The 25035-nt window shown below is 42.5% G+C and overlaps 1 protein-coding gene across 7 annotated transcripts in view; it reads right to left on the bottom strand.

Moving 5' to 3' along the window:
- The window catches only part of ASPH (aspartate beta-hydroxylase), a 256661-nt gene extending 238562 nt beyond the window's left edge, over window positions 1-18099 (bottom strand). For 2 of the 7 annotated variants that reach the window (XR_009536458.1, XM_060128097.1), the window contains exon 1: window positions 17763-18096. Coding sequence is in view for 6 of the 7 variants with exons in the window: in XM_060128097.1 (XP_059984080.1) it covers window positions 17763-17877 (115 nt within the window). In the remaining variant the exon portion in view is untranslated. Of the gene's footprint in view, window positions 1-17762 lie in introns of all 7 variants that reach the window. The other 5 variants (XM_060128093.1, XM_060128094.1, XM_060128096.1 and 2 more) reach the window with 4 other exon arrangements.
- Between the last annotated feature and the right edge of the window lie 6936 nt (window positions 18100-25035).

Raw genomic sequence — 25035 nt, forward strand, 5'->3', positions numbered from 1 at the left:
GCGCTCTGTGGGTCCAGTGCCGCAGTCAGCTGGGATCCACACTGTCACAAGGCGGATGCTCTACCATCCGAGGCCCAGGGGGATTCTCAGAGATGGTGTTGAACACCTTGGTGAAGTCCGGAAAAACTACAAGATTGTATCCTGATCACCTGTCCAGAAAGCTTACCAGAATGCACAGCAAGAACCTACACTTAGTAAACCCACAGTGTCCTTTCTATGCACTGAAAAATAAAAGTTTTGCTCGTTTTTTCAAACATCTTTATTGGAGTGTAATTGCTTTACAATGGTGTGTTGGTTTCTGCTTTATAACAAAGTGAATCAGCTAGACATATACATATATCCCCACATCTCCTCCCTCTTGTGTCTCCCTCCCTCTCACCCTAAAATTTTTAATCCTAGAATTTGTCTAGGATTGTCATGAGACATCAGTTTAGAGTTGCCCTGAATCTACTTTTCTTTCTTCAGTACAAATGGGCCATTTGTCCCTCGAGTGTCTTTGTCACCTCTTCTAATTCCACAGAGTTTAACTGCCCAGAAGACGTTAGCTGGGGCTGTAGTTTTGAGAGTCCTGAAAAGCCTTAGCGGGTTCGCATTTTAGTCTTCCTTTCCCTACTCCCTGAACCATGCACACTTCGTTCATCGGAGTATTTACTGCTCTGCAGCCCACAGGACAGTGACCTTCCCAGAGGCTCGTGTTAGATTTGACTGCTGTATTCCCCTTCCCACGGAGCACAGGACCCGGGACATAGTAAACCTCATTAACTTCACTGGACAATTTACATGGTATTCCCACAAAAAAACAATGCAAATATAAATATTTTGGGGGCCATCTAGATGGTAAAGCAAATATAACATACATGGAGTATTCTGAAAACAAAACCGGTCCACAGTCTGGCTCTGGGTGAGGGACAGGAATGGCCAGGGCAGGTCCAGCTAGAACCTCATCGGCTTCGTCGACTCGGCTGCCCTGCCCCACACCCCAAGTCTGTCCCTTTCCTCCCAATCCTGCCCCAGTTCAAAACCCAAGTGATGGTCTATGTGGCCACCTGTTCTGTTCAGGTGCCCCCTAACTCTGCTCTCACTGACTCATTTTTACTCTAACCTCCCTCCCTGACCCCTGCCCCAGCTCCAGCTTCACCAAACTCACAACCTCCCTCTCTGGCTGAGGTCACCGGGAACAAAAGTCACCATACACCCCGCTTGCCATCCTGCGCTCAGGCTGCACTGCAGCAAACTATTGCAAATACTGGTCTCTTGGCTGTGTTCCCGAATAACCCAGCTAGGCTGCTGCCAAAGTTCCTAGGAGTATGACCCAATGAAATCTGACCGGCTAAAAAGGCTGAAGTCTCTAAGCTTTACGCCAGTTCCCGAGAAGCTAATGTTCAGGCAGAAAGCACAGGTATGCTTTTTAAAAAAAAAAAAACAAAACATCTTTATTGGAGTAAAATTGCTTTACAATGGTGTGACAGTTTCTGCTTTATAACAAAGTGAATCAGCTATACAGCACAGGTATGTTTTACAGGTGCTGATCTGACTGGGGTCCCTTCCCTAGCAGTGGCTAAATATTTGTAATACCATCTCGGATAAAAGTCTTGTTCTAAATAGAACATTTCTGCTCAACACGTAATTCGGATCAGCAGAATAAGCTTCTCTCAGCTTTATAAACGAATGTAAAGATTTTAAGACACAAAGTAATCAAAATCACAGGATGGTAAATTTTAAAAGGCCTCCACAGTTTTCTCCATGCACCTGAATATGCATTCATTCAACAAATAGTCTTGAAATCCCTGCCCTGCACTATAGCAATGAACAAGAGAGGCCACTTAGCTTACAGTCCTGTGGAGGAGAAAAACAAATAAAAATAAGTTAAAAATTCATTTTGGTAAGTACTATATTAGGGTAAAAGAGTATATGGATGCAAGAGGGAGAAGATATGGGGATATACGTATAGCTGATTCACTTTGTTATAAAGCAGAAACTAGCACACCACTGTAAAGCAATTATACTCCAATAAAGATGTTAAAGAAAAAAGAGTATATGGGACAATGTGGATGAAAATAATCACTTGGGAAGAACCATCCTCTTGAATTCAAAGATATATAGCATTTTGAGGGACAATCTTCTTTATAAATGTTAGCATTGTTCATATTTTTTATTTTTTAATTAAAATTGACAAACTTTAATCTTAAGTCAAGAAGGAAATATTGATAATTCTTACAAAAGAATTTTAAAAGCCAAAACCGAAAAATAAAGGGAACAAAAACTTAGCAGTATTTCGGTATTCACATAAATAATTTTAGTCTATCTATGAGTCATATTTAAGAATAAAGTGAGGGGAAATCAAAATCTTGCAAAGTAAGCAGAGCTTTTCTAATTTCACAAAATTCAGAACAAATAAATGCCTGCTTTGCTCCAACCCTCCTCCCAGTCAGAAAGTACAAACTGAATGCTTCCTACTGGCCGAAGCACCACCATGTTGAAACTACCAGCAAGGACTTGATCGATTTAAACAATTCTCCACATCTTAATAATTTTTATTTCTTTAGCTCCAACACTTAGAAACATCAAGAGGACTTTGTGATCTGTCTTATGGCCCATACCATAAACCTAAAAAATAAAATCCACCTACGCAACACATAATTTTGGAGCACTTATTACATTCAAGGCAGCGTAGAAGACACAAAAACACAGCCTATATATTCTCAGTGCCCTTTTGATCTACGAGAGGGAAGTAAGACTTTCCCCTGTATTTGTTCATTCTAATATTTACTGAGCACCTACTACACCCAATCATTTAAGCCCTGGAGATAAAAAGAAAACGAAACGTGGTGTTTACCTACACCAAACATTAGGAGTAACTCTCCCAACCCTAACAGTTACTCTAGACCAGGGTGAGTAAACCGTGACCCACCTCCTATTTTTGTATGAACCAGGAGCTAAGAATGATTTTCACTTCTTAAATCAGTTGAAAAGAAATCAAAAGAAAAATGTAATAACACGATCATGTGACCACAATGCTGACCCCTGATCAGAACAACTGTGGCAACCCCTCGGCAGCCAGCGATGGTGAGACAGGTAGGACTGAGCCAAGGAGCCCTGATCTAAGCAAAAGAGAAAAAGCCCCCTTCTTCTGCTGAGCGTGAACAGGGAGGCAAGCAATCCCAACGGCCGCCGGCTGCCATCCTGAATCCCGGAGTAGCCAGCCTCAGGATAGCAGGCACCTACACTGAGAGGGCGCATGCCCTGAGGACATTTTGAGCCACTGATCCTACCACATTTGGTATGATCACATCGCATCTTTTTAAATGAAATCAATTCCTAAACTCTTTACGGGAGTTTGCATCTGATGTCTGTTCCTAACCCAGAGCTGCCCTTACAATCAAGCAAGAATGAAAGAAAACAGATCATCACGGTACAAAAGAAAATGGCTGTTCTGGTCGTGGTGGTATCACCCATATAGAATAAGTGTAGTTAGGAAACGCTTACTACGTGTCCCTTTGCAGCCAATCTTCGTAAGTATGATATGAGTATTATTATCTCCATTTGAAAGATGGAGAACTATTTAAAGGTGCTTCGAGAGGTCTGTTGACGTACTAAAGGTTAAAACTGAGTGGCGGCGCTAGTACTTGGGCCCAGTTCAGTCTGATAGTTTGTTGTCAATGATTGGGTCACACTTTCATCTGCTGAAGGAACCCGTGAATCAATGAGGATGCTAAAACAGTTGACTGCAGAGGGCGCTACAGAAGCTCGTGCTGGGGGAGGGGGAAGTGGGTTGCAAAACCCAGTCTCTGGGGAGACGATGAAGGGAGAGTAAGAAGAACTGATGGAGGAGCTGCATCTTGAAGGACGCACAGGAGCCACATAGGGAAAGAGAAAGCGAGGAGCCGTCACGGAGGAAACAGCAAGTGCACGTGCAGAGACCACAGAGAGCGACTAAATATGGCTTAATTAATATAAAGAGAGCAAGGCTGGGAATGGCTAGAGAGGGTAAGAGAGGCAAGACCATGAAGCGCCTCCCAGATGGTGCTAAGAAATCTAAACTACACCTTGAGTACCCGGGGGAACTACTCAAGGTTTTCAACTAAGGAAGGGACATGATCTAACTTCCAATTAATGAAGGTGACAATGACAGAAGGATGAAATAGGACCAGTTATGAGTAATCGAAGCAACAACTACCGGGGATCTAAAACATTCAACTAAAGTAGCTTTGGAGTCAGAATTGGGATCTTGACTCCAGCTCCGACTTTTACAAGCTCCGTGATCTTCGGCAAACTGATCTAAGCTTCCATTTCTTCATCTACCAAAAGGGAATTTAGAGGATTACTGTGGGAATTCAGTGCTGACATATAAAGAAGTACACAGTGACTGACACATAGTTAGCGGTCAGTAACAGGTGCTATGTTTTTCCTCTGTCACCACTGTTATTAAGTGAAGAGTGTGTGGCACGGGATTAGAACCGTGCCCAGCAAAGAATCCTCAGGAGGATTATCCTTCAGGAAGCAGATAAGGAAAAGGAACAAGCAGAGCCCAGTGGATTTGGGCTTAGTCTCTGCTGATTCCAGAAAGACCTGAGGGAGAGAAGGCAAGGAGCCATACTACTCACCTGCAGAATCTGGCTGGTTAGAGGAGGGAGAGTACAAGATCTTTGTGTCTTCTGTTTTCTTTTTCATGTAATGAGAAAGACTAAAGAAGGGGGTCCAGGCTGTGGGAGGGGGCGGAGGAGAGTTCTCAGGGAGAAGGTAAGTGACGGTTCAGGTCTCTGAGAAAGTGGTGCCCACTAAGGGTCCTCGAGAGAGACCCAGGACTCCGACCATAGCCTTGGCCTCCCTCTTAGGTGGGTGGGGGCCGAAGGTCCAGGAGAGCTGTGACTGCCAAGAGTTTAAATCCTAATTGTGGTGCTGGCTCACCTTCACTCGCCCACCACCCCGCTGGGCTTGCGCCTCGGTCTGAAGAAAGAAAAGGAGCTTTACTGAACTACGCGTTCAAGACCTACTTCAGCTGCTGGGTGCTTCCATGCCCAAATCAGAGCCATGGCTTTGCTGAGACTCTCACCTGGCCTGGCTTCTGCAGCCACCATGGGTCCTAGACCCTGCCTCCTCGTCAGCCTCACATCAGCTGCCCCCCATGCCATGCAACTCAAAGGCCAACCCCACCCACCACTGACGCGATGAGTACTCCCCTCAGGATGTCCTCTGGTGTCCCTGCACAATGGGAGGAAGCCACATGCCAGAACTGAATGGAAAGTAGTAGGTCCTGAGCTCAGAAAGTTGAAGATTTAAATAGCTGGGGCTGAAAACACCGGTAAACATCAACTAAGAAACCGCGGAGAGCCTGCAGGGCACTGTTGAGGGGCCAGGGAGCCGGAAGGTCTTGAATGTACATAATTTATTCCAAATCAGTACTTACTTACGCTGGTGAGCAGCGCTCTGTCTTACTCAATCTCATTCTATCCTTATTCATCATCTCAAATGTCTCATGGAGCACAAGACCATTCCAACAACTGACTTACTAACACAAATACTGCACTACCTCTAGAAGAAAAAATAAATATAAGTGGCTTATAAGCTTTGCACCTTCACATACATTAATTTCACCTTAAAAATGTCCTACTCTACATAACCTTACAGAGCAAAAGGGTAATTTTGTTTCACACATAAATCGACTAGTACCACAGAGGTCATCAGTAACTGTATCTTAGATCTATGTCAGCCTTCGAGGCCTCCAAGTGTATTTACTGGTTAACAACTAAATAGACGGAGTAGCTAAAACCCATAAAATAATCAAATAAATCTGAAAGTGCCAGAAAATAGAGAGTGCAGACATAGGTCTACAATTATATTGTCATATGGTTTTTGACAAAGGCACCAAAACCAATCAATCCACTGACGAAAGCCAAGTCTTTTCGACACGTGGTACCATAACAAGGGGATACCCTAGGGAAAAACAAAACACGAATCCAAAATTGATTTGGGATGGATCATAGACCTAAACACAAAAACTAAAACTACAAAATTTCTAGAAGAAAATATGGGAGGATAGCTTTGTGACCTGGGAATAGGAAAAGCTTATTAGACAAGATACAGAAAACAGAACCATAAAAAAAAAAAAACATTAAAAATACTCGCTCTTCAAAATATTTTATTTAAAAAATGAAAAGGCAAGCTATAGACTGGAAAAAATATTTGCAATATATATACCTGAAAAAACTTCTATCGAGAATATATAAAAATTCCAGCTCAATAACAAAAGGACAGAAAAGCAATAAAAATGGTCAAAAAAACCTAAACAGAAACTTCACAAAGGAAGCTAACAATGTATATGGCCAATAAGCACAAGAAAAAGTACATGACATCAGAGTTACGAGGGAAAGACAATTTTAAACTACAATGAGAAGCCACTGAACACCCACCAGAATGGCTAAAATTAAGAAGACTGACAATCCCAAATGCTGGTAGATATAGAACTACTAAAATTCCCACACAGTGTTGGTGAGAGTTAAATTAAATTGTATAACCACTCTGGAAACACTTTGGCAGGTTTTTATTTCTATTTTTTAAATAAAACTAAATATACACCTACCCTGTAACCCACTAATTCCTCTCCTGGGTATCTGCTCAAGAGAAATGAAGAAATATGTCCACCAAAAAAAAGAAAAACTACTTCTCCAAGGGTACAATATTCATAGACTTTTCTTCATATTAGTCCAAACTAGGGAAAGGTCAAGTGTCCATCAATAAAAGAATGGATCACACATTGTGCTATGGTCACACAATGAACTACCTGGCAATGAAAAGGAACAAGGTACTCATACCAGCAACATGGATAAGCCTCAAAAATATGCTGAGTCAAAGAAGGCTTCCACAAAAAGTACTGACAAAATGAAGTTCTAGAACAGACAATACCAATCTACAGTGAGAAAAGTGAGCACAATGGTGGCCTCTGAGGGCTGAGGTGGTAGCAATGAAGAGGGTTGAGAGAATTTCCTGGAACCATGGAAATATTCTCCATCTGAGGTTGGGTTACACAGATGTATACATTTATAAAGACTCCTCAAATCATACACTAAGATTTGTGCAATTTACTGTATGATAATATTACCTCAGTGGGGGAAGGGGGCAGGGGACCATAACAAATGTTGAGCTCTAATAACAGGCATGCATACATGTTTAGGAATGAGGTATACTGATGTCTACATCTTACTTGGAAATGCATAAAAGAATAGATTAATTGATGAGTATGATATAAAGCAAATATATGAAATGTTAACCACTGTAAAATCTGGATGGGATCATCATACAATTCTTTTAGCTTTGGTGTATATTTTAAATTTTTCCTAATAAAATGTTAGTTTAAAAAAACACAAAGTAATAAAGTACTTAGATTAAATCTAATAAAAGAGGCATATCACTTTTGGGTAAAATTATAACAATTCATTGTAAGACTTAAATAAGTAGGAAGTTACACTGTGTTCATGTACAGGAAGACTCTATATAAATGTGTATTTGTCCCAAACTGTTCTATAAATTCAATACAATCTCAGTCAAAATCCTGAAATTTTTTCATGACACTTAACTTGAGCAGATTCTAAAAGGACACAGGCAAGGAAATGTCCAAAAACATCCAGGATAATGATGAAAAAGACAGGGCAGAAGGACTTGCCCAATTCCACATGCCAGGAACAAAACAGAGCCACAGGTATCTACACACAAGAGGTGATACAGCAGATTAGTGTAGAAAGAAGACACTTCAATTAATGGTACAGGAAATTTTCATTATCCATTCTTTAAAAATATTGAATCAGGGGCTTCCCTGGTGGCGCAGTGGTCAAGGGTCCGCCTGCCGATGCAGGGGACATGGGTTCATGCCCCGGTCCGGGAAGATCCCACGTGCCGCAGAGCGGCTGGGCCCGTGAGCCATGGCCGCTGAGCCTGCGCGTCCGCAGCCTGTGCTCCGCAACGGGAGAGGCCACAACAGTGAGAGGCCCGCGTACACAAAAAAAGAAAATACCAAGAGTCCTACTTAAATTACGGGTTCACTGCAACAGGTGATTCACATTCTCCAAGCCTGCTTTGTATAATACGTGGTGACCTGCTATCCAAGGAAGCCATGAAACCTTCAGAACTGCTTTGCCAATGGAGACCAAGCACCGTGCATTAAAAGACAAGCCTTTGGAGTTTTTCAAAAGAAAAAAACGTGAACACGAAGAACGGAAGCAATTATTAACAGCCACTACTTCATGCTCTCAGTGTCTGCACTGAGAGCATCGTTCTTAGTGGCTAACCGCATTGCTAAAGCTAAGAAGCCCTTTACTATTGGTGAAGGGTTGATCCTGCCTGCTGCTAAGGACGTTTGTAGTGAACTTTCAGGAAAGGCTGCAGTTCAAAAGGTGGCACGTGTTCCTCTTTCGGCTAGCACCGTAACTAGATGAACTGATGAAACAGCAGAGGATACTGAGACACAACTGTTCGAGAGGATTAATGAGTCACCGTGGTACGCAATCCAGGTTGACGAGTCTGCTGATGCTGACGACAAGGCAACAGTGCTCGATTCTGTGTGATATATTTTTCAGAAGGATGTGCACGAGGTCATGTTATGTGCACTTCTGTTGCCAACCAACACCACAGCTGCAGAACTATTCAAGTCTTTGAATGATTACATATCAGGAAAACTGAACTGGTCATTTTGTGTCGGTATATGCACAGACGGCGGCTGCCGCGACTGGACGGCTTTCTGGTTTCACTACTCGGGTCAAAGAAGTAGCTTCTGAATGTGAGTCTACGCACTGTGTCATCCAGAGAGAAATGATGGCAGGCTGAAAAATGTCACCTGAACTTAACAACGTTTGCAGGATGTGATTAAAATTATCAAGCCCATTAAAGTACATGCCCTTAACTGCACGTCTGTTTGCGCAGCTCCGTGAGGAGATAGGTGCAGAGCACACACGTCATCTCTTATACACAGAAGTGACATGGCTTCTAAAGGCAGATCACTGGCCGGAGTTTCTGAGTTACGAGAGCCGCTCCAGAGATTTCTTTTAGAGAAACAGTCACCACTGGCAGCACATTTCAGTGACACAGAATGGGTCACAAAACTTGCTTACTTGTGTGACATATTCCACCTGCTCAACGAACTCAATCTGTCACTTCAGGGGAAAATGACAACTGTGTTCAAGGCGGCAGATAAAGTGGCTGCATTCAAAGCCAAACTGGAATTATGGGGGCGATGAGTGAACATTGGGATTTTTGACATGTTTCAAATATTAGCAGAGATTTTGAAAGAGACTGAGCCAGGGCCTTCTTTCTCCCAGCTGGTGTATGATCCCCTATCTCAGCTTTCAAAAGACTTTTGAGCGTTACTTCCCAACCACAAAAGACCCCCGAACTGGGAAGGAATGGATCCGCACCCCCTTTGTGAATAAGCCAGGTGAACAGACTTCCGTGCTAGAAGAGGATCAACTGCTTGAGATCACAAATGACGGTGGCCTTAAAGGTATGCTTGAGACAACTTCAAATCTCCATACGTCTGGATTAAAGTCAAGACGGAATATCCTGAGATTGCCACGTAAGCACTGAAAAGCCTGCTTCCGTTTCCAGTGTCCTATCTTCGTGAAGCAGGGTTTTCTGCAGTGACAGAGACCAAAACGAGATCACGGAGTAGACTAGACACAAGCGACACACTTCAGGTGTCACTGTCTCCCATCACCCCAGATGGGACCATCTAGTTGCAGGAACACAAGTTCAGGGCTCCCACTGACTCTGCATTATGGTGAGTTGCATAATTATTTCATTATATATTACAATGTAATAATGATAGAAATAAAGTGCACAATAAATGTAATGTGCTTGAATCATCCCGAAACCATCCCCCTGCCCCCACACCCCGTGTCTGTGGAAAAATTGTCTTCCATGAAACCGGTCCCTGGTGCCAAAAAGGTTGGGGACCGCTGCTCTAGAAAAACACTTAAGACATTTATAGGATGGATAGCTCTAAGAGTGTTCAGAGCAGCAGTTTTTGAAAGAAGAAAAATGAAAACAAAGTGGTCTTGGACTCCAAAATGGCTCAAGAAAAAGTAGCACATTCATACAGTGAGGAACTATATATATGAAAACAAAGAGCCAGTTTGGTACAATCTTAAACAGTGTCGAATTAATGGGCCAAGTATGAACCTATTCATAAAACTTTTAACATGTGCTAAACAAGTGTATATGTATGTATGTATATATATATATGTATATATTTATGTTTCTATACATAGGGATATAGATATACTTCCTAAACAATTTTCGTATATATGGCATTTAACAGCAGATATATTTTATTCAAATGGATATACAATATATAATATGCAACATAACATTATACAACATATATTACATATTGCAAAGAAATGCATGACAATGATTATCACAAAATATTTAAGAGCGGTGGGAAAGGGGTAACACAGGACAGGAGAAACCAAGAATTAGGTAACATTTTACCTCCTCATCTGTATGGTGGATACGTGGTAACCACTGCATTGCTCTTTATATCTCTGTAAACGTCTTAATATGTAATATTTCAAATAGATACAGTTTTAAAGAGCAGCACATAGAAATATTTGTATTCTGAAAGTTAGAGAGATGGCACGCTACCAAAAAGCAAAAAGCGTAAAGCATGAAACAATTTATAAATACTTTATAAAATTCAGTAAGTGACAGCCATCTTATTCAAATTGATTTGATTCAAAGAATGGAAAAGTTAAATGTTAGGTATTCTTTCAATCAACACTCACAACACAGATTTTTATTTTCATGTAAGGGAAAGAAATTAACTTCTAAATAAAATTTACCTGTGAACCTAAGACCAATCAAAGACTTTCCAGGAGACCCATTCAGGAAAACTGAATTAAAACAGAGTGTGAAAGATAGTGTCAGCAACTGTATATTAGCAATATAATAAACAAGAACCAGAAGTTAGAGACAGGAGAGAACAAGACAGCACCGAGTCTGCACTAGGGAAGGACAGCAAAGGCTGTGAAACCTATATAAGATATGAGAAATGGCAGCTATACAATACTGGTGATAGAATAAAATTATTTTCTCAAGTCATATTTTCTTACTCAAAATTAAGACTGTTGCTTGCTGGCTTCCGTACAGAATGAGTCACAGGGTTAGATCTGTAGGAACACATGCAGGAGAGAAACGCTAGCACCTCTCCAAGTACAGCAATAATGGTTTCCACTCTAACCAGACACCCTCCCGCCCACCACCCCCAGTCCCACCTGCGTTAGAGCACAGAGAGCCTCCATGGCACATGAGAGCAGTCGTGCTACAGCCAGAACGACTAGGCAAGCCACCTGGAACTCACAGGGGGCCAAAGAACAGCCCCCGTCCTTCAGAAGATCTTATGTAACTATATTTTCTAAAGATTTATTCACCAAGTAAAAATGCTGGAGAGGGTGTGGAGAAAAGGGAACCCTCTTGCACTGTTGGTGGGAACGTAAATCGACACAGCCACTATGGAGAAGAGTATGGAGGTTCCTTAAAAAACTGAAAATAGAATTACCATATGACCCAGCAGTCCCACTACTGGGCATATACCTGAGAAAACCATAATTCAAAGAGTCATGTACCACCATGTTCACTGCAGCTCTATTTACAATAGCCAGAATATGGAAGCAACCTAAGTGTCCATCGACAGATGAATGGATAAAGAAGATGTGGCACATATATACAATGGAATATTACTCAGCCATAAAAAGAAACGAAATTGAGTTATTTGTAGTGAGGTGGATGGATGGACCTAGAGTCTGTCATACAGAGTGAAGTCAGTCAGAAAGAGAAAAACAAATACCATATGCTAACACATATATATGGAATCTAAAAAAAAAAAAAAATGGTTCTGAAGAACCTAGGGGCAGGACAGGAATAAAGACGCACACGTAGAGAATGGACTTGAGGACACGGGGAGGGGGAAGGGTAAGCTGGGACGAAGTGAGAGAGTGGCATGGACATATATACACGACCAAATGTAAAATAGATAGCTAGTGGGAAGCAGCCGCATAGCACAGGGAGATCAGCTGGGTGCTTTGTGACCACCTAGAGGGGTGGGATAGGGAGGGTGGGAGGGAGACGCAAGAGGGAGGAGATATGGGGATATATGTATACACATAGCTGATTCACTGTGTAATACAGCAGAAACTAACACAACATTGTAAAGCAATTATACTCCAATGAAGATGTTAAAAAAAAAAAGATTTATTCACCAAGTAAGCGCAAAATTTCCTTTGAGTCTAACGGGTTATCTACAGCAAATCTGTCCTCAGGTGTCATCAATCTGATGAGAACTAAATTACACTCACTGATTTGCCATTAAAAGATATCCACATCAGCCAGAGGTAAGCAAGACACACCCCTGAAAAACAAATATTAAATGCAGACCAAATGCCTCAAGCACCCTCATTAAAAAATAGTAACGACTGACGAGGAAATACCCCCTTGACTCCCAGCACTACCGGGAGGAAGTGAAATGGCTAAAGCGCTCGCCTCTGGAATAGGTGCCCCTACAGCGGCACACAGAGATGAAGACAGGAAGAAATGAACATCCTAACAGGCAGGGACGCTGGGGCAGGAAACACAGGAGCCAGCCTGAGCACACTCACGTCTCCTGACAGATGGCTGAGGCTTTCCCCAGAGATCTGGGTAAACTGCAGATGGGTTCTATGTACGTACAAGATTTATTAAAGGAAGTGAATTTTAAAATGTTCTGTATCTTAGTACAGAATGAAGTCAAACCACGTGGGAGATGCAGAAGTACCCAAGACACAAACTAAGTTGCATATTTTCATGATATTAAAACAGTAGGCACGCGTAGCATCAAAAGACTGAAATATATCTGAGCTCCAGTAACAGAAGATAGCACAGATCTGGGAGGGGTTAGAGGGTAAATCAGCAACTCGAAGGGTGATGTGCAGATGGGATACGTACACCCCCAGAGGTAGACAGAAATGTGTCAAGTGATACTCAGAGCCCAGTATAAACATGACCTCTAGAACATCCACTTCACTTAAACAGATGCTACACAATATAACAGAAAATGATTTCTTTAAATAAATCATAAAAAAGTTTCAAGCATGCAGTAGCCTGCTTCACTCTACAGCTTTATATATTCTCCAAAGTTTTATACTCACCTTTACCATTAGAGGTACTTTAATGAAAAATGTGAGGAACAGGAAGGCATGTAAAATTGATTTTAGGGCTATCACAGCTCTGAATAATTCTTTCCATTGGAGACCAGGATTAGAAATTTTGAGTGACCTGCCACACGATTCTTAAATGGATGTGAATCCAGGTCATCAGACTTTCCCAAACTACACTGCATTGTCTTTCTGGAGAAAATAAGGTTTATTCTACTGGGACCAGAGAACGCAGGGGCTAAATTGCCAATACTAACTAAAAATAGAGTGGAGAGCCCACATGACCCTTTATCCAACTTACCCTGTTGGTAATCTGCTGAAAATCAGAACCTCTCATTTCCTAGTAATCTCTCTAAGACACACGATTTTAGAGCAAAGCTAAAGTATGGAACTCTCCTTTTACTTCTTAAGCCAAAAACAGGTTGTTAAAATTGTGTTCAAGAATTCACTCAGAACATTTTTTAGCCCTTGGTTTCATACAATCTGGCCAGGTGGTCAAAACGCTGTTCATCTGAACACAAAACAGCACACAGTTCTTACAGTGGAAGAATTATGGCGCTCCTATGTTTTCATTCTAGAATGACTGGTGGAGGATTAAGCAACTGGCCCTAACTGACATTCTTTGGCTAAAGAAGGAATTTCACTAAGGCCTCCTCATTCAAGGGCACCATCAGCAATGTATTGTATCTGTTAATTACTAAGTAGTCTAAGAAATACTGAAAGTAAAAAGGAAGGAAAAGAATTCTAAGTGATTAACACCCATCAAATATCTGCAAATGTATAAATTTTACAGTCTATCAATGCACTTAATTCTGAATACAGTAAGCCTAAAGAAATAAGACTGCTAGCGGCCAACTCTTACTACTAAATCCAAAACCTTTTGTTAGAGATTTTTAGAGAATTAAACAGCAGTGGCTGAGCATTTTTTAAATAGATGTCCATCAATGGTTTTGAGTATGTACAGGGCTGATTACATTTTAAAAACGAGTTGGTGTTACATAACCTGAAGCTTCAAATTGAAAGAGGAAAAATTGTTCTACAGTGACACCTACTGGTAAAGCATGATGTAGTAGCACGACACTATTAGACAAAATAAACAGATGTTTCCATTCCTGTAGCAAGTTAGAAGCTACAGGGAAAGACTGATTGATATTCCAAAGGGAAAAGCTAAACAAAAACATTATACATACCAGTGTCTGTAACTACAAAATAAGTCCCAAAGCACATCATTATCCTTTTTAACCAAGATTTTCAAATCAATAAATCTGAAAGAGGTTTCCCTTGGCCTCAACTGGCCGTGCAAGTCAAGATTTTATATGCAAGTTAAAGGTAAAATGTCCAATTTACTCATGTTTGTTTTATATTTTAAAGAATAAAACTGGAAAAGGTAAAACTGAGCTCTGCAAAAAACTAGATATTTAATGTTCTCAATTTAAGTTGAAGAGTTAAACAAAAAACAGACACCTGCTTTAAAAATCCAAGTGTTATGTAAATCCCCAAAGTCACAGTTTCAAAGCACCGCTTTTGAAAAAAATGACCACCAAGATAAACAGAAGTCCAGATAATCACATTTTCCCTAAAATGCATGCTTCTAAGGACTGGGTCCTTTTTCCACTGTACTTTCATGCACAGATTTAAGAAATAATAATGTTTAATGTGACCAACGTCAACATCAACTTCAAACTCTCAATGCAAAACATCTCAAAAAACACACTATTTGAGCCCATGTACTTCTTCTCAAACTAAGATTTTCAAATATACTGTTTCACACATAATTTTAGTAAAAGAAAAGTTAATCAGTGGTATGACAAAAAGAACACTTTTCTTAAATAACTAGGTGTAATATGCCACAGAGAGCCAGAAGGAAACTTAAAAGATAATCTACTTTAAGATTTCCATAAAATCTTATAAAATTAGAGAACCTAAAGTCCAGTACTATAATATAATGATCGAATAAGAGAAAACCTGGGTTTAGTCTTGGGTCACCCATTAACTAGTTCGGTTTCCAAGAAGTACATAACCTTTAATGAGCCAGACAATCTTTCTGGGCCTCACCGTAACACCACAGCTAAAATTTCTTCAGCTTCTATGATTTCCCCAGCACATGGGATTGACTTGGGCATCAATGTCTACACATCAGTGACCCAATAAACATAGCAACGAAAGAGAAGTGGCTCGATCTTTCCGGTACACCCTACTATAAGAAACCAATATAAAAAGATTCACACTGCAGTGTAACTGCTCACAACTGAGAGAATCCTCACCATCTTCAGTGCCTTCCGCCTGGCACACAGTCAGAACTCACCATTTACTCAAAAAAACTGCTGCGGAAAAAGAATGCTCATTATGTAACACGCAACACTCCAATACCAACTCTCTGGGGATTTTTCTGGTAATACAGATATTTCTCTCTTTTACATGTTCTCTTTTATACACTATGTCTGTTTCATAACAATTATAGAATCGATGTGTAAAATACTTAAAAGGCTGTAGATCCTCAAATACAGACAGAACTTGCTCTAAAATGCCTGAATATGAAAGCTGGAATATATTCATTTAGGTCCTAACATTTCCTAAATGTATTACCTACCATTTAAAACTGGTTTAGTTCTTGAACCACTGGAGGTGGGAATATAATACACACTTCCTAATACTAATTCCCACCAACAACAGGCCATATAATGAAGCAACTGCTTCAGATAGTTAACCCACTCTACCCACGACTGCAAAGGACAAAATGGAACAAAGATGTGCTTTCCTTGTAAACAGCTACAGAAAACTTTTGAAAACAATTAACACTAAAGTCTTATCAGCTTTCTCTGCTTGGTGCTTAAGCTGCCCAATGGGCTCTTCTCATTTAGAAACGTTAAAAAGGGTAGCCAGGGCTTCCCTGGCGGCGCAGTGGTTGAGAGTCCGCCTGCCTATGCAGGGGACACGAGTTCGTGCCCCTGTCCGGGAAGATCCCACGTGCCGTGGAGCCGCTGGGCCCGTGAGCCATGGCCGCTGAGCCTGCGCGTCCGGAGCCTGTGCTCCACAACAGGAAAGGCCACAACAGTGGGAAGCCCACATACCACAAAAAAAATAAAAATAAAAAATAAAATATAACTGAACTCAAAAAAAAAGGGTAGCCAGAGCTGCCTGAGACATTGCATCTACCCGTCTGCCTGTTTAAGTCAACTGACTGGCATTTAAGGGCAAGTGGCAAAGGAACACAAACTTTTACTTACGCCAAAGGTAAATTAACATGCTTGTTTTGAAATTCAAACTGTACTTTTTCTCTACAAATATTAGTTCTCAGAGTGTAAATTTATGCAATGATTTTAATTGCACTACCATTTAAAGTTATTCATCCACTAATCAAATAATTTATTGAGTAACTATTAAGGGCCAGACGCACTCTAGGAGCTGGGAATAGGGGTGAACAAGGAGTGGGTGAGACAGGAAGGCAATACACGTGAAAATAAATAATGTCGGATAGTGGTAAGTGCCATTTAAAAAACAGTTCTTTAAAGTATGACTATAAGGCTTCCCTGGTGGCGCAGTGGTTGAGAGTCCGCCTGCCGATGCAGGGGACACGGGTTCGTGCCCCGGTCCGGGAAGATCCCACATGCCGCGGAGCGGCTGGGCCCGTGAGCCATGGCCGCTGAGCCTGCGCGTCTGGAGCCTGTGCTCCACAACGAGAGAGGCCACAACAGTGAGGCCCGCGTACCGCAAAAAAAAAAAAAAAAAGTATGACTATAGTATTCTGATTTACTTTCTTGATACATATAAATACATTACTTGTAGACCTCAGGAAACAAAGAATCTAAAATCATTTCAAAGAAGAAAGTTTACAGCTCACATTCAATACACATGTGTACTGCAGTTTCAATATCCTAAATATGAGTCAAAGGACGTATAAAAGAAACCGAGAACCACTGAAATATGAGATGAAACAGATTTAAAACATCTGTTCTCCCACTTTCCTGGATAAGCACATGGAAGAGAAAGGTGAATATCCAATAGATTCTTTTAAAAGACAAAGGGAAAAAACAGAGAAGCTCGCCCAGTATTCGCACCATAAGAAAGCTACATAAAAGCAAAAGTATCTAAGATAATCTTCGAGAACATTCAGATCACTCCCACACACTCACCCCTGCAGCCCTCATAGAATATTCTCCTTTGAGTTGCTCTTAAAAGCTGCTGGTTTGGCAGGAACTTATTTTCTCTTACTTTGGCTCATTTCCAAACTCCCCAAAATATGCACGGCGAAGGTAAATTGTTTCTCTTACTCCCATCTTCACGGCAAGCCAAGAAAGAGTAGATCAATACGATCTCCATCTCGGCTGCGCACTGCAGGTGAAGGATCGGCCGGGAAGGGGCTCCCCGGCGTGACCAACCCGAGGCCGCGGACCCCGCTCGGCCCGGCCCCTCCAACCCGCCCGCCAGGCCCACCGAGCGCGGCCTCCGCCCCGCGGCCAAAGGAGGAACGACGCGGAGGATGGAGGAGACGCTCCGCGGCATCTCGTGCGGTGGACCCGCAGCGCCCGCCGCCCGGGCCCCATCCCCAGGGCCGGCCCCGGACCCCGGCCCCGAAGCGCCTCTGACCTTTCCGGGCCCCGGGGCTGCTGCTGCCGCCGCTGGTGCAGGTGCTCGGGCTGCTGGAACTGCTGCTGCTGCTGCTGTTGCCGCCGCCGCCCTTGGCATTCTTGCGCGGGGCCATGGCGCGCACCGCTGGAGCAGGCGAGGGGTGGGGGGTCTCCCTCAGGGCGTGGGGGACGCAGGCGGCGCGGGGCGCGCTGACTGCGGCGGGCGCTGCAGCGGGTGCGAGCTGCGGCTCCTGCAGCCGCGCGGGTGTCTCGGCACCGCCCGCAGGGCCTCTGAGGACTTTGGCCCGCGTGCCTCCTGCGCGCGCCCGACCCTCGCGTGCGCCGAGCCGGTGACTGCCCTCCCGACGCGAGAGCGCGCCGCTCTCCCGCACGAGGCCTCGCCCCTTCTCGCCTGAGCCCCGCCCCCTCCCCGCCCGCGGAAAGCTGAGTGACGGGACATGAAGCCAATCACAAGGGCTCCTATGAGGGGGACGGAACCCGGCCGCGCTCCCCCACCCGCTACAGATTTAGGGCTGTTCTGGCGCGACGCAGCCGCCTGCGAGCGCGAGCTGCTTTCGACTTTCCAGTCTGTCCCGGTCCTTTGGAACGTGGCAGACGTGGAAGGCGAGAGGGCTCTCGCGAGCGTTGGCGGACCCTGTACGATCGGGATGGGGCGGAGCGCGGGGGCGGGGCGCCGGGGGCGGGACTGGCGACACGTGTGCAACGTCTGGACGGAGCCCACCTCCTCCCGGCCTTTCTCCTGGAATTTTGTTCATGTCCCACGTCTCTGTGCACACAGACGCCAACGGATGCAACCCACCCTTCTTGCGAAAAAAATTGTATTTCGTCAGTATTAATGTCAGGACATTTCTGAAATGGTGATGTTAGGACTAATTACATGCTTAAGCCATAAGCAGTTGATCTGTTCGGTTTTAAAGCAGGACTTCACTTCGTTTGTGCCATCAACATTTTCAGACGATCTTAGTTAAGAGGTGTAAATGTAAAGCAAAAATTCATTTTCTTGCCCTGCAGGGCACCCTCTGTCTGAAATCTCTCTCCTCCGAGCTGCCGTCTACGTTTCTCTTCCCTTGAGGCCGCCAACCGTCGGTCCCCCGTGCAGTCGCACATTTCCTGGGCCTTCAGCTGTTTCTGAATTCCACACATGGTCTTTAAAATATCTGGGTCCCTGGATGAGCCAGACGGGGATTTGAGGTCAGGGACATCGTCATCATCTTTTAGTGTCGCCAGTTGCCAGCACAATGCCTGGTGCGTAACAGAGAAGCCAGACATGCTTGGTGATTTGATACATTTCTGGTAACTGCTTAACACCTTGCCCCAATTCTTGACCATGTTTCCGAGCACCGCCTGGGAATGTCTCGAGAGGGCGGAGGAACTAGAGACATGGTTGCAGAGTAGCATCTGCTTTTATTCCTCTTCTCTAGCCCTGCCACCCCGCATTGGCAGGTCCCTGGCCCCATCCCCTCTTCTGATTCACAGAAGCCCACCGAGGGTTGTGTTGCATCATGAGGAGAAGGCCTCTCTCTCCTTTTTGTGAAATAATGCTAGATAGTTACCAAGGTAGAGCAGGGGCAGGGAAGCTCACAGAGTTTTTACTAAAGCAGCTTTTTCAGCTTTTAGCTTACCGTCTCCTTCTGCCTTCACACAGCTTTCCCCCCTACAGGCCCCCTTATCAATGGGAGGGGAGAGTTGGGCTAAGAGACAAATCTAAGTGAAAGAACTTAATATAAAATCATAATGAGAACTAAGTTGAGAAAACAATGCTCAAGATATTTGAACTCAAATTCTGACAAAACCCTTTCGTTGTGTACCTTTTTTAGGGATGAGGTAACTCAGGCCCAGAGAGGTTACATAAAGTAAGGATATCACAGAGCCCGTAAATGATGGAGCAGGGATATGAACTCGGTCCATCTGGCTCCAGAGTGTATGGTCCAAATTATCCTTCCAGGACAAGGCTTAGTTTTGAGCAGAGAATGTCTCGCCGGCTCCTTCTTCTCTTAGCAGATTTCTCCCAGAAGCTGCATTGGTCCTACCTGCAAAGATAGGTCTGAAAAAAACCTGATGGTGGGTACTTAACAAGGTCTACCTCTCTGAGGAAATCAAGTTTCATTGGTAACTGACTCCACAATGTCGTGAGGTGATGTTTTGCTCCTGCATTTCCAGAAACAAAATTTGGTACCATTGAGAAGATACATAGCTGTGTATCTTACAAGGACAAAATAGAAGCTTTGTAAATACAGATAACAGGAAGTTAGAGGTTTCCTCACTTCCTCCTTCTAATGCAAGAAACAGTTACAATGATATTTATATACTCAGTATTATAAAATAAAACTTATGACAATATTCATGACATTAGATACTGTCAGTTACACACAATTTAGTTTCAGGGACTAAACTCTCCCAAGCTAAGTGCCAGTATTATACATTTTACATCTGTTTTTACTTCCCTTTTTATGAGCATTAAAAAACACAAAGCTGGGCTTCCCTGGTGGCGCAGTGGTTGGGAGTCCGCCTGCCGATGCAGGGTACGCGGGTTCGTGTCCCGGTCCGGGAAGATGCCACATGCTGCGGAGCGGCTGGGCCCGTGAGCAATGGCCGCTGAGCCTGCGCGTCCGGAGCCTGTGCTTTGCAACGGGAGAGGCCACAGCAGTGAGAGGCCCACGTACCACAAAAAACCAAAACAAAAACAAAAAAAAACTGCAAAGCTTACCTTGGATCCATGAATCTCTTTACATAGGGCCTTTTCTCAGCATTGGGGTGGAGAAGATTAGGAAGTCAAGTTACCTCCGAAAGTAAACAAAAGGTCAAAGGTCTCTTGTTAGCCTATCCTCATTTTTGTGATTTCTGAGTCAGCTATGAATGAACCCTGGGTGAAGCAATGTTAAAAGGATCATAAAGACAAGACTTAACTAGGACAATGTATTAAAATACTAATTTAAGAGAGCTTTTGAACTAGGCCAAATGTGCCTTTCAGATATTTCCATAAACTTTCCATTGGCCTCACCACTGGGATTTGCAAGTGAGAACCCGAGGACAAGATTTGTCCTAGTTGGTTTTTTTTCCCCTCGTGTTGACCCTTCGCAACCTCCAGTTAAATGCTTTCCAAATTAAGTATTTCCAGACTTGTGTATACCTACTAAAACACTGTTTTAAAGTCGCATTTTACCTGCTTCCTAGAAAGTGGCTCTCATTTGTAAGCGGTCTTCCTAAATGAAATTGTATTATTGCAAACTAAAAATGAGTATTTCCCTGTTTTTATTTTTCATAGTAAATTCTTCTCTAGTGGAAAAAGTGAATTTCAACTGATCCTGATGATTCAGTTGTGTGTTTTCATTTTACATTAGTAGAATGTGTTGAAATGAGGGCCATGTCTGTAAATACAAGAACACTTTTAAAGCATTCTGTACTCAAAGGTTTCCCAAAGCAATTATTCCCGTATGAGTTGTATCTCAACAAGTAAAGGAACTGGCATTTTCATCAAACAGCTTGACTTTATATTACTAGAGAAAAAATAAACCTGGCTAGTATCTGTATCATAAATACATAGAATGAATTCATATAAGAAGAAGTAATTTTAAAATCTAGTCAAAAATAGATTAGAATTGGAAATACTGTGTTATAATATGGAAAAATAATCTGAAAACATATTAGCTAAGAAACTTATAGTTCCTTTTTTCATTTCAATTCTTTACATTTTCTATCAGGATTGGTTGTACTTAGTGCCAAATTCTCTTCGTAAAAAATAGCATTTAAGTAATAGCTGTTGCTAGGTCTTAAGTTTCCTAGTCTAGGGAACTCATAGAACTAATTGAGTCTTCTTATATCTCAAAATTAATGCCAGAAAGAAACTAAGCATGGAGAAAAATCAAATAATTAGAGAATAACTACTGATTATACGTATGGCAATTCTACGGTATATAAAAGGAAATATTAATGTGATTTAGGAGTCTTTAGAAAGCATTGGAGAAGTGAAGAAAAGAAAAAGAAAGTGGAAGAATCTCAAGGATTCAATTTCTCTGCAAGGTAATTTTACTTAAACTATATTTGCCTGAAGGATCTAATAGCGTGTGTGTGTGTGTGTGTGTGTGTGTGTATAACTAATATAATAATTTCTATGTCTTTCATGAAAACCATTCTCTTGAGCTGGAAACAGGTCCCTTATTCAAAGAAAAGTATCCTGAAACTAGTTTCTAGGGTCCTCCAATTTCATCAAGTCTAGCTGCATAAAGCAGATGTATTTGTTTCTCCACAGAGCAACCAAAAGCCCTTCTTCCTGGACCCACACTTGGGACTCCGAGTAAAAATACAAGGTGGAAGGGTGGAAGGATGGCAGATTCAGCATGACTGGCAAAAACTGGCGTGCCTCTGGCTCAGATCTTATAGAATAACAGCTCCGCAAATACATAAGGCACGATGCCAGAGACTGGCCAAAAATATTTTCTACTGGGAGTCAGGGGCACGGAGCCTTACAGCAGTCAGCAGTGCCAGGGAAGCATGACTGATGCAATCCATCTCTGGGGCCCATTGCTCTCCCCACTTAGAAGCCCTCACCCCAGGCCAGGGATCCCTCTTTTCAGTTATTCTAGCAGGAGTGGAGGGGGGTTTCTTTCAGTCGTCACCATAAGCAGGTTGTAATCAGGTTGTGTTCCCATCTCTACACTGGACCACAGGGCCCTACACATAGTAGGCTGGCCGTCGGGTCATTGGGGGCTAATGGAACAGCATTTTGTGATACCTTCTCTAAGCTTCCATGCTCCAAAAGGATTACCGGTCCCCAAGGCCGTAATTCTGCAGCTGCTCTGAACAGTTTTCAGTTGTCTCCTAGACGGCCAAAAGCTGGACCAGAACCTGGAGAGGGAAGTAGCATCTTCCCTACCCTTTGCAGAATCAGTCCCGTGACGGTGACTGATGGATGGTTTCCCCACGCGGTGTCTGTCCCTCCCCCACCATTTGCTTAATTCCCCATCCCACTCAGAGAGCCCCGTACAGTTAGAAGTGCTCTAAAGAGGGTCTCTAAGGTTCACGTCTTCACCATCTTTGGGCCACAGCCACTATCAGTCCTTTTCTTCTAAGATAACAGGGACGGAGCCACCGGAGTCCCGAGGCCAGAGCCCCTGGCCCACCTCTGCATCCCCAGTGCGCTCTCCTGGAGATGGGGATCTTGGCATCCAAGGCCTTCCTCTCTCCGCAGTCCCCTCCTGGGTGACCTCCAGGCTTTGGAAGAATGGGGAGCTGGACTTCCGACGGCACTTGGGGGAACTTAGTTGTCTGCCTGGCGAGCAGCAAACGCACTCATCGTGTCCTTCATTTTGAAGCGGGTGCTTCAGTTCCTCAGATCCACATCCTGCTATTTTCGGAACTGTACAGGCCAGGAAAGATTTGGACATTTGCTAATAGGGTAACACGTGCTTCAGGGGTTTTATTTCCCTGCAGTTTTTGAGATTTTGGCAGTTTGCCATATAGACATTGACAATATTGTCAGGGCTTTATCTTTTAGTATTGTGACCTTTTTCTTGAAAGCTAATTTTGACGGGAGGACAAAATATGGCATCTGAAGATCTGCGTGGAGGAAGGCGCTAGAATAATGGGTCAAGGACAGATGAGGTGGAAAATGCTATTCTTTTGTAAACAGCAGCAACTGTTTCCCTATTCTTACATAAGTTAGGCATCCAATTAATTGATTGTCCTTAGACTAAGAAAAGTATATTTTTTATAAGATAACTATATTTTTTTAAAATGTAGTTATAAAATATAGTTATATTTTTATAGCTATAAACGGTATAGTTTATGCTGTATTTTATAGTTATAAACTGTTATATAGTTAACTATATAGTTATCTTATAAAAGATAACTATATTTTTAAAGTACTACTTAAATGACTAGTTTTAAGGATATTGATGAGATAACTATATTTTTTTAAAAGTACTCTTCAGATCATTTGAGAAACTTCCCACATTCAAAAACTAAGGGAAAAAAAAAAAAAAACTAAGGGAAATCTTATTTCCCAAATTCTACGAACATTTCTTCTCTTCTCACTTGTAACTTTGGCATTGTGGCCTTTTAAAATTTTGTCCTTGACATTTACATGAATAAGCTTTTCCACCATCTTCATTGCTGCTTTTTGTACGAATTAAGGCTGTTCACGTTACAAATGAGATTTGCTCCCAGTTTCTTAATTCTTAAATAATGGCATCGGCCCTAACCATTTCCAAGGGGACTGAATGTGTTCATCTATAATCATAAAATATTAACAGTTCTGTTCAAAATTTATGTGTACCCACCAAATTTCACCTTGTGAAATGACTCCTTTTCTGTATACTTCACCGCTGCGATTGTGTAATTAAGGAAATGCTGACTCATCCCAATTAAAGGCTGGAACCTTAGGATAAAGGAGACAGGCTTGCGCAAGACCCTTTCATATTCTAATTCCGAAACACACAGATATATCTCTTCCCTGACTGAAGTCAAAAATTTATGGCTCCTGAAGACATTTGAGTGACAAGGGAAAAGAACATTTAACTAGGAGTGCCACAAGTCCAGTTCTGCCTCTAACTAGTGCTGTGGAACCCCAAGAAATTCCCTTGGCCTCTCCAGGCTCCATTATCTCATATGTAAATGGTAGGCTGTCATCATGAAGCCTGTCCACCTTCATCATCTGATGAAAGCTATGGAATTTCATCCGAAACATTCTCATAGCCATAAAGGTTTCTAGTCAATTTTAGGGATTGATGTACCTAAGGTTAAGAATAACTGCACGGACAGTTAAAGATCCTTTTACCTCTTGCGTTCTATGATGTTAAGCCTTGGGAGCTGCTAGTGGAACTGGTTTCTTACATTTTCTTAGTCTATTCACAGGGTTGATGGCTGAGGATGCGAAATGGCATCTTGTATCCATGGCAACTGTGAATACGCTCAACTAGTCTGTGAAGATAATGCTTAAGACATCTACATAAGATAAACATGTGGTTGACAGTGGAAGGATCCAATTACTGGTTCCGTGGATTTACTTAGTTCGACTGCCTTTTGCACTAGATGAAACTTTTCTGGAGCCTGCAATGAGATACTTAATGAGAAAGTCCCTTGGAAACTAGAAAGTGCTTTACAAATGTAAGCAATTGTTTCCTTTTCATTTTTTATGACAAATTTATACGATGAAGAGCATAAAATTTTGCAATAGCAATATCCCTGTAGGCCCAACTTTGGCCAAGCTCATTAACTAACCTGCTGGATCTAGGGGAAAATCATCCGCTCTAGCTAAATGTTACCAGGCACTT

The sequence above is a fragment of the Lagenorhynchus albirostris genome, chromosome 17 (genome assembly GCF_949774975.1).
Source record: "Lagenorhynchus albirostris chromosome 17, mLagAlb1.1, whole genome shotgun sequence".
NCBI lineage: Eukaryota > Metazoa > Chordata > Mammalia > Artiodactyla > Delphinidae > Lagenorhynchus > Lagenorhynchus albirostris.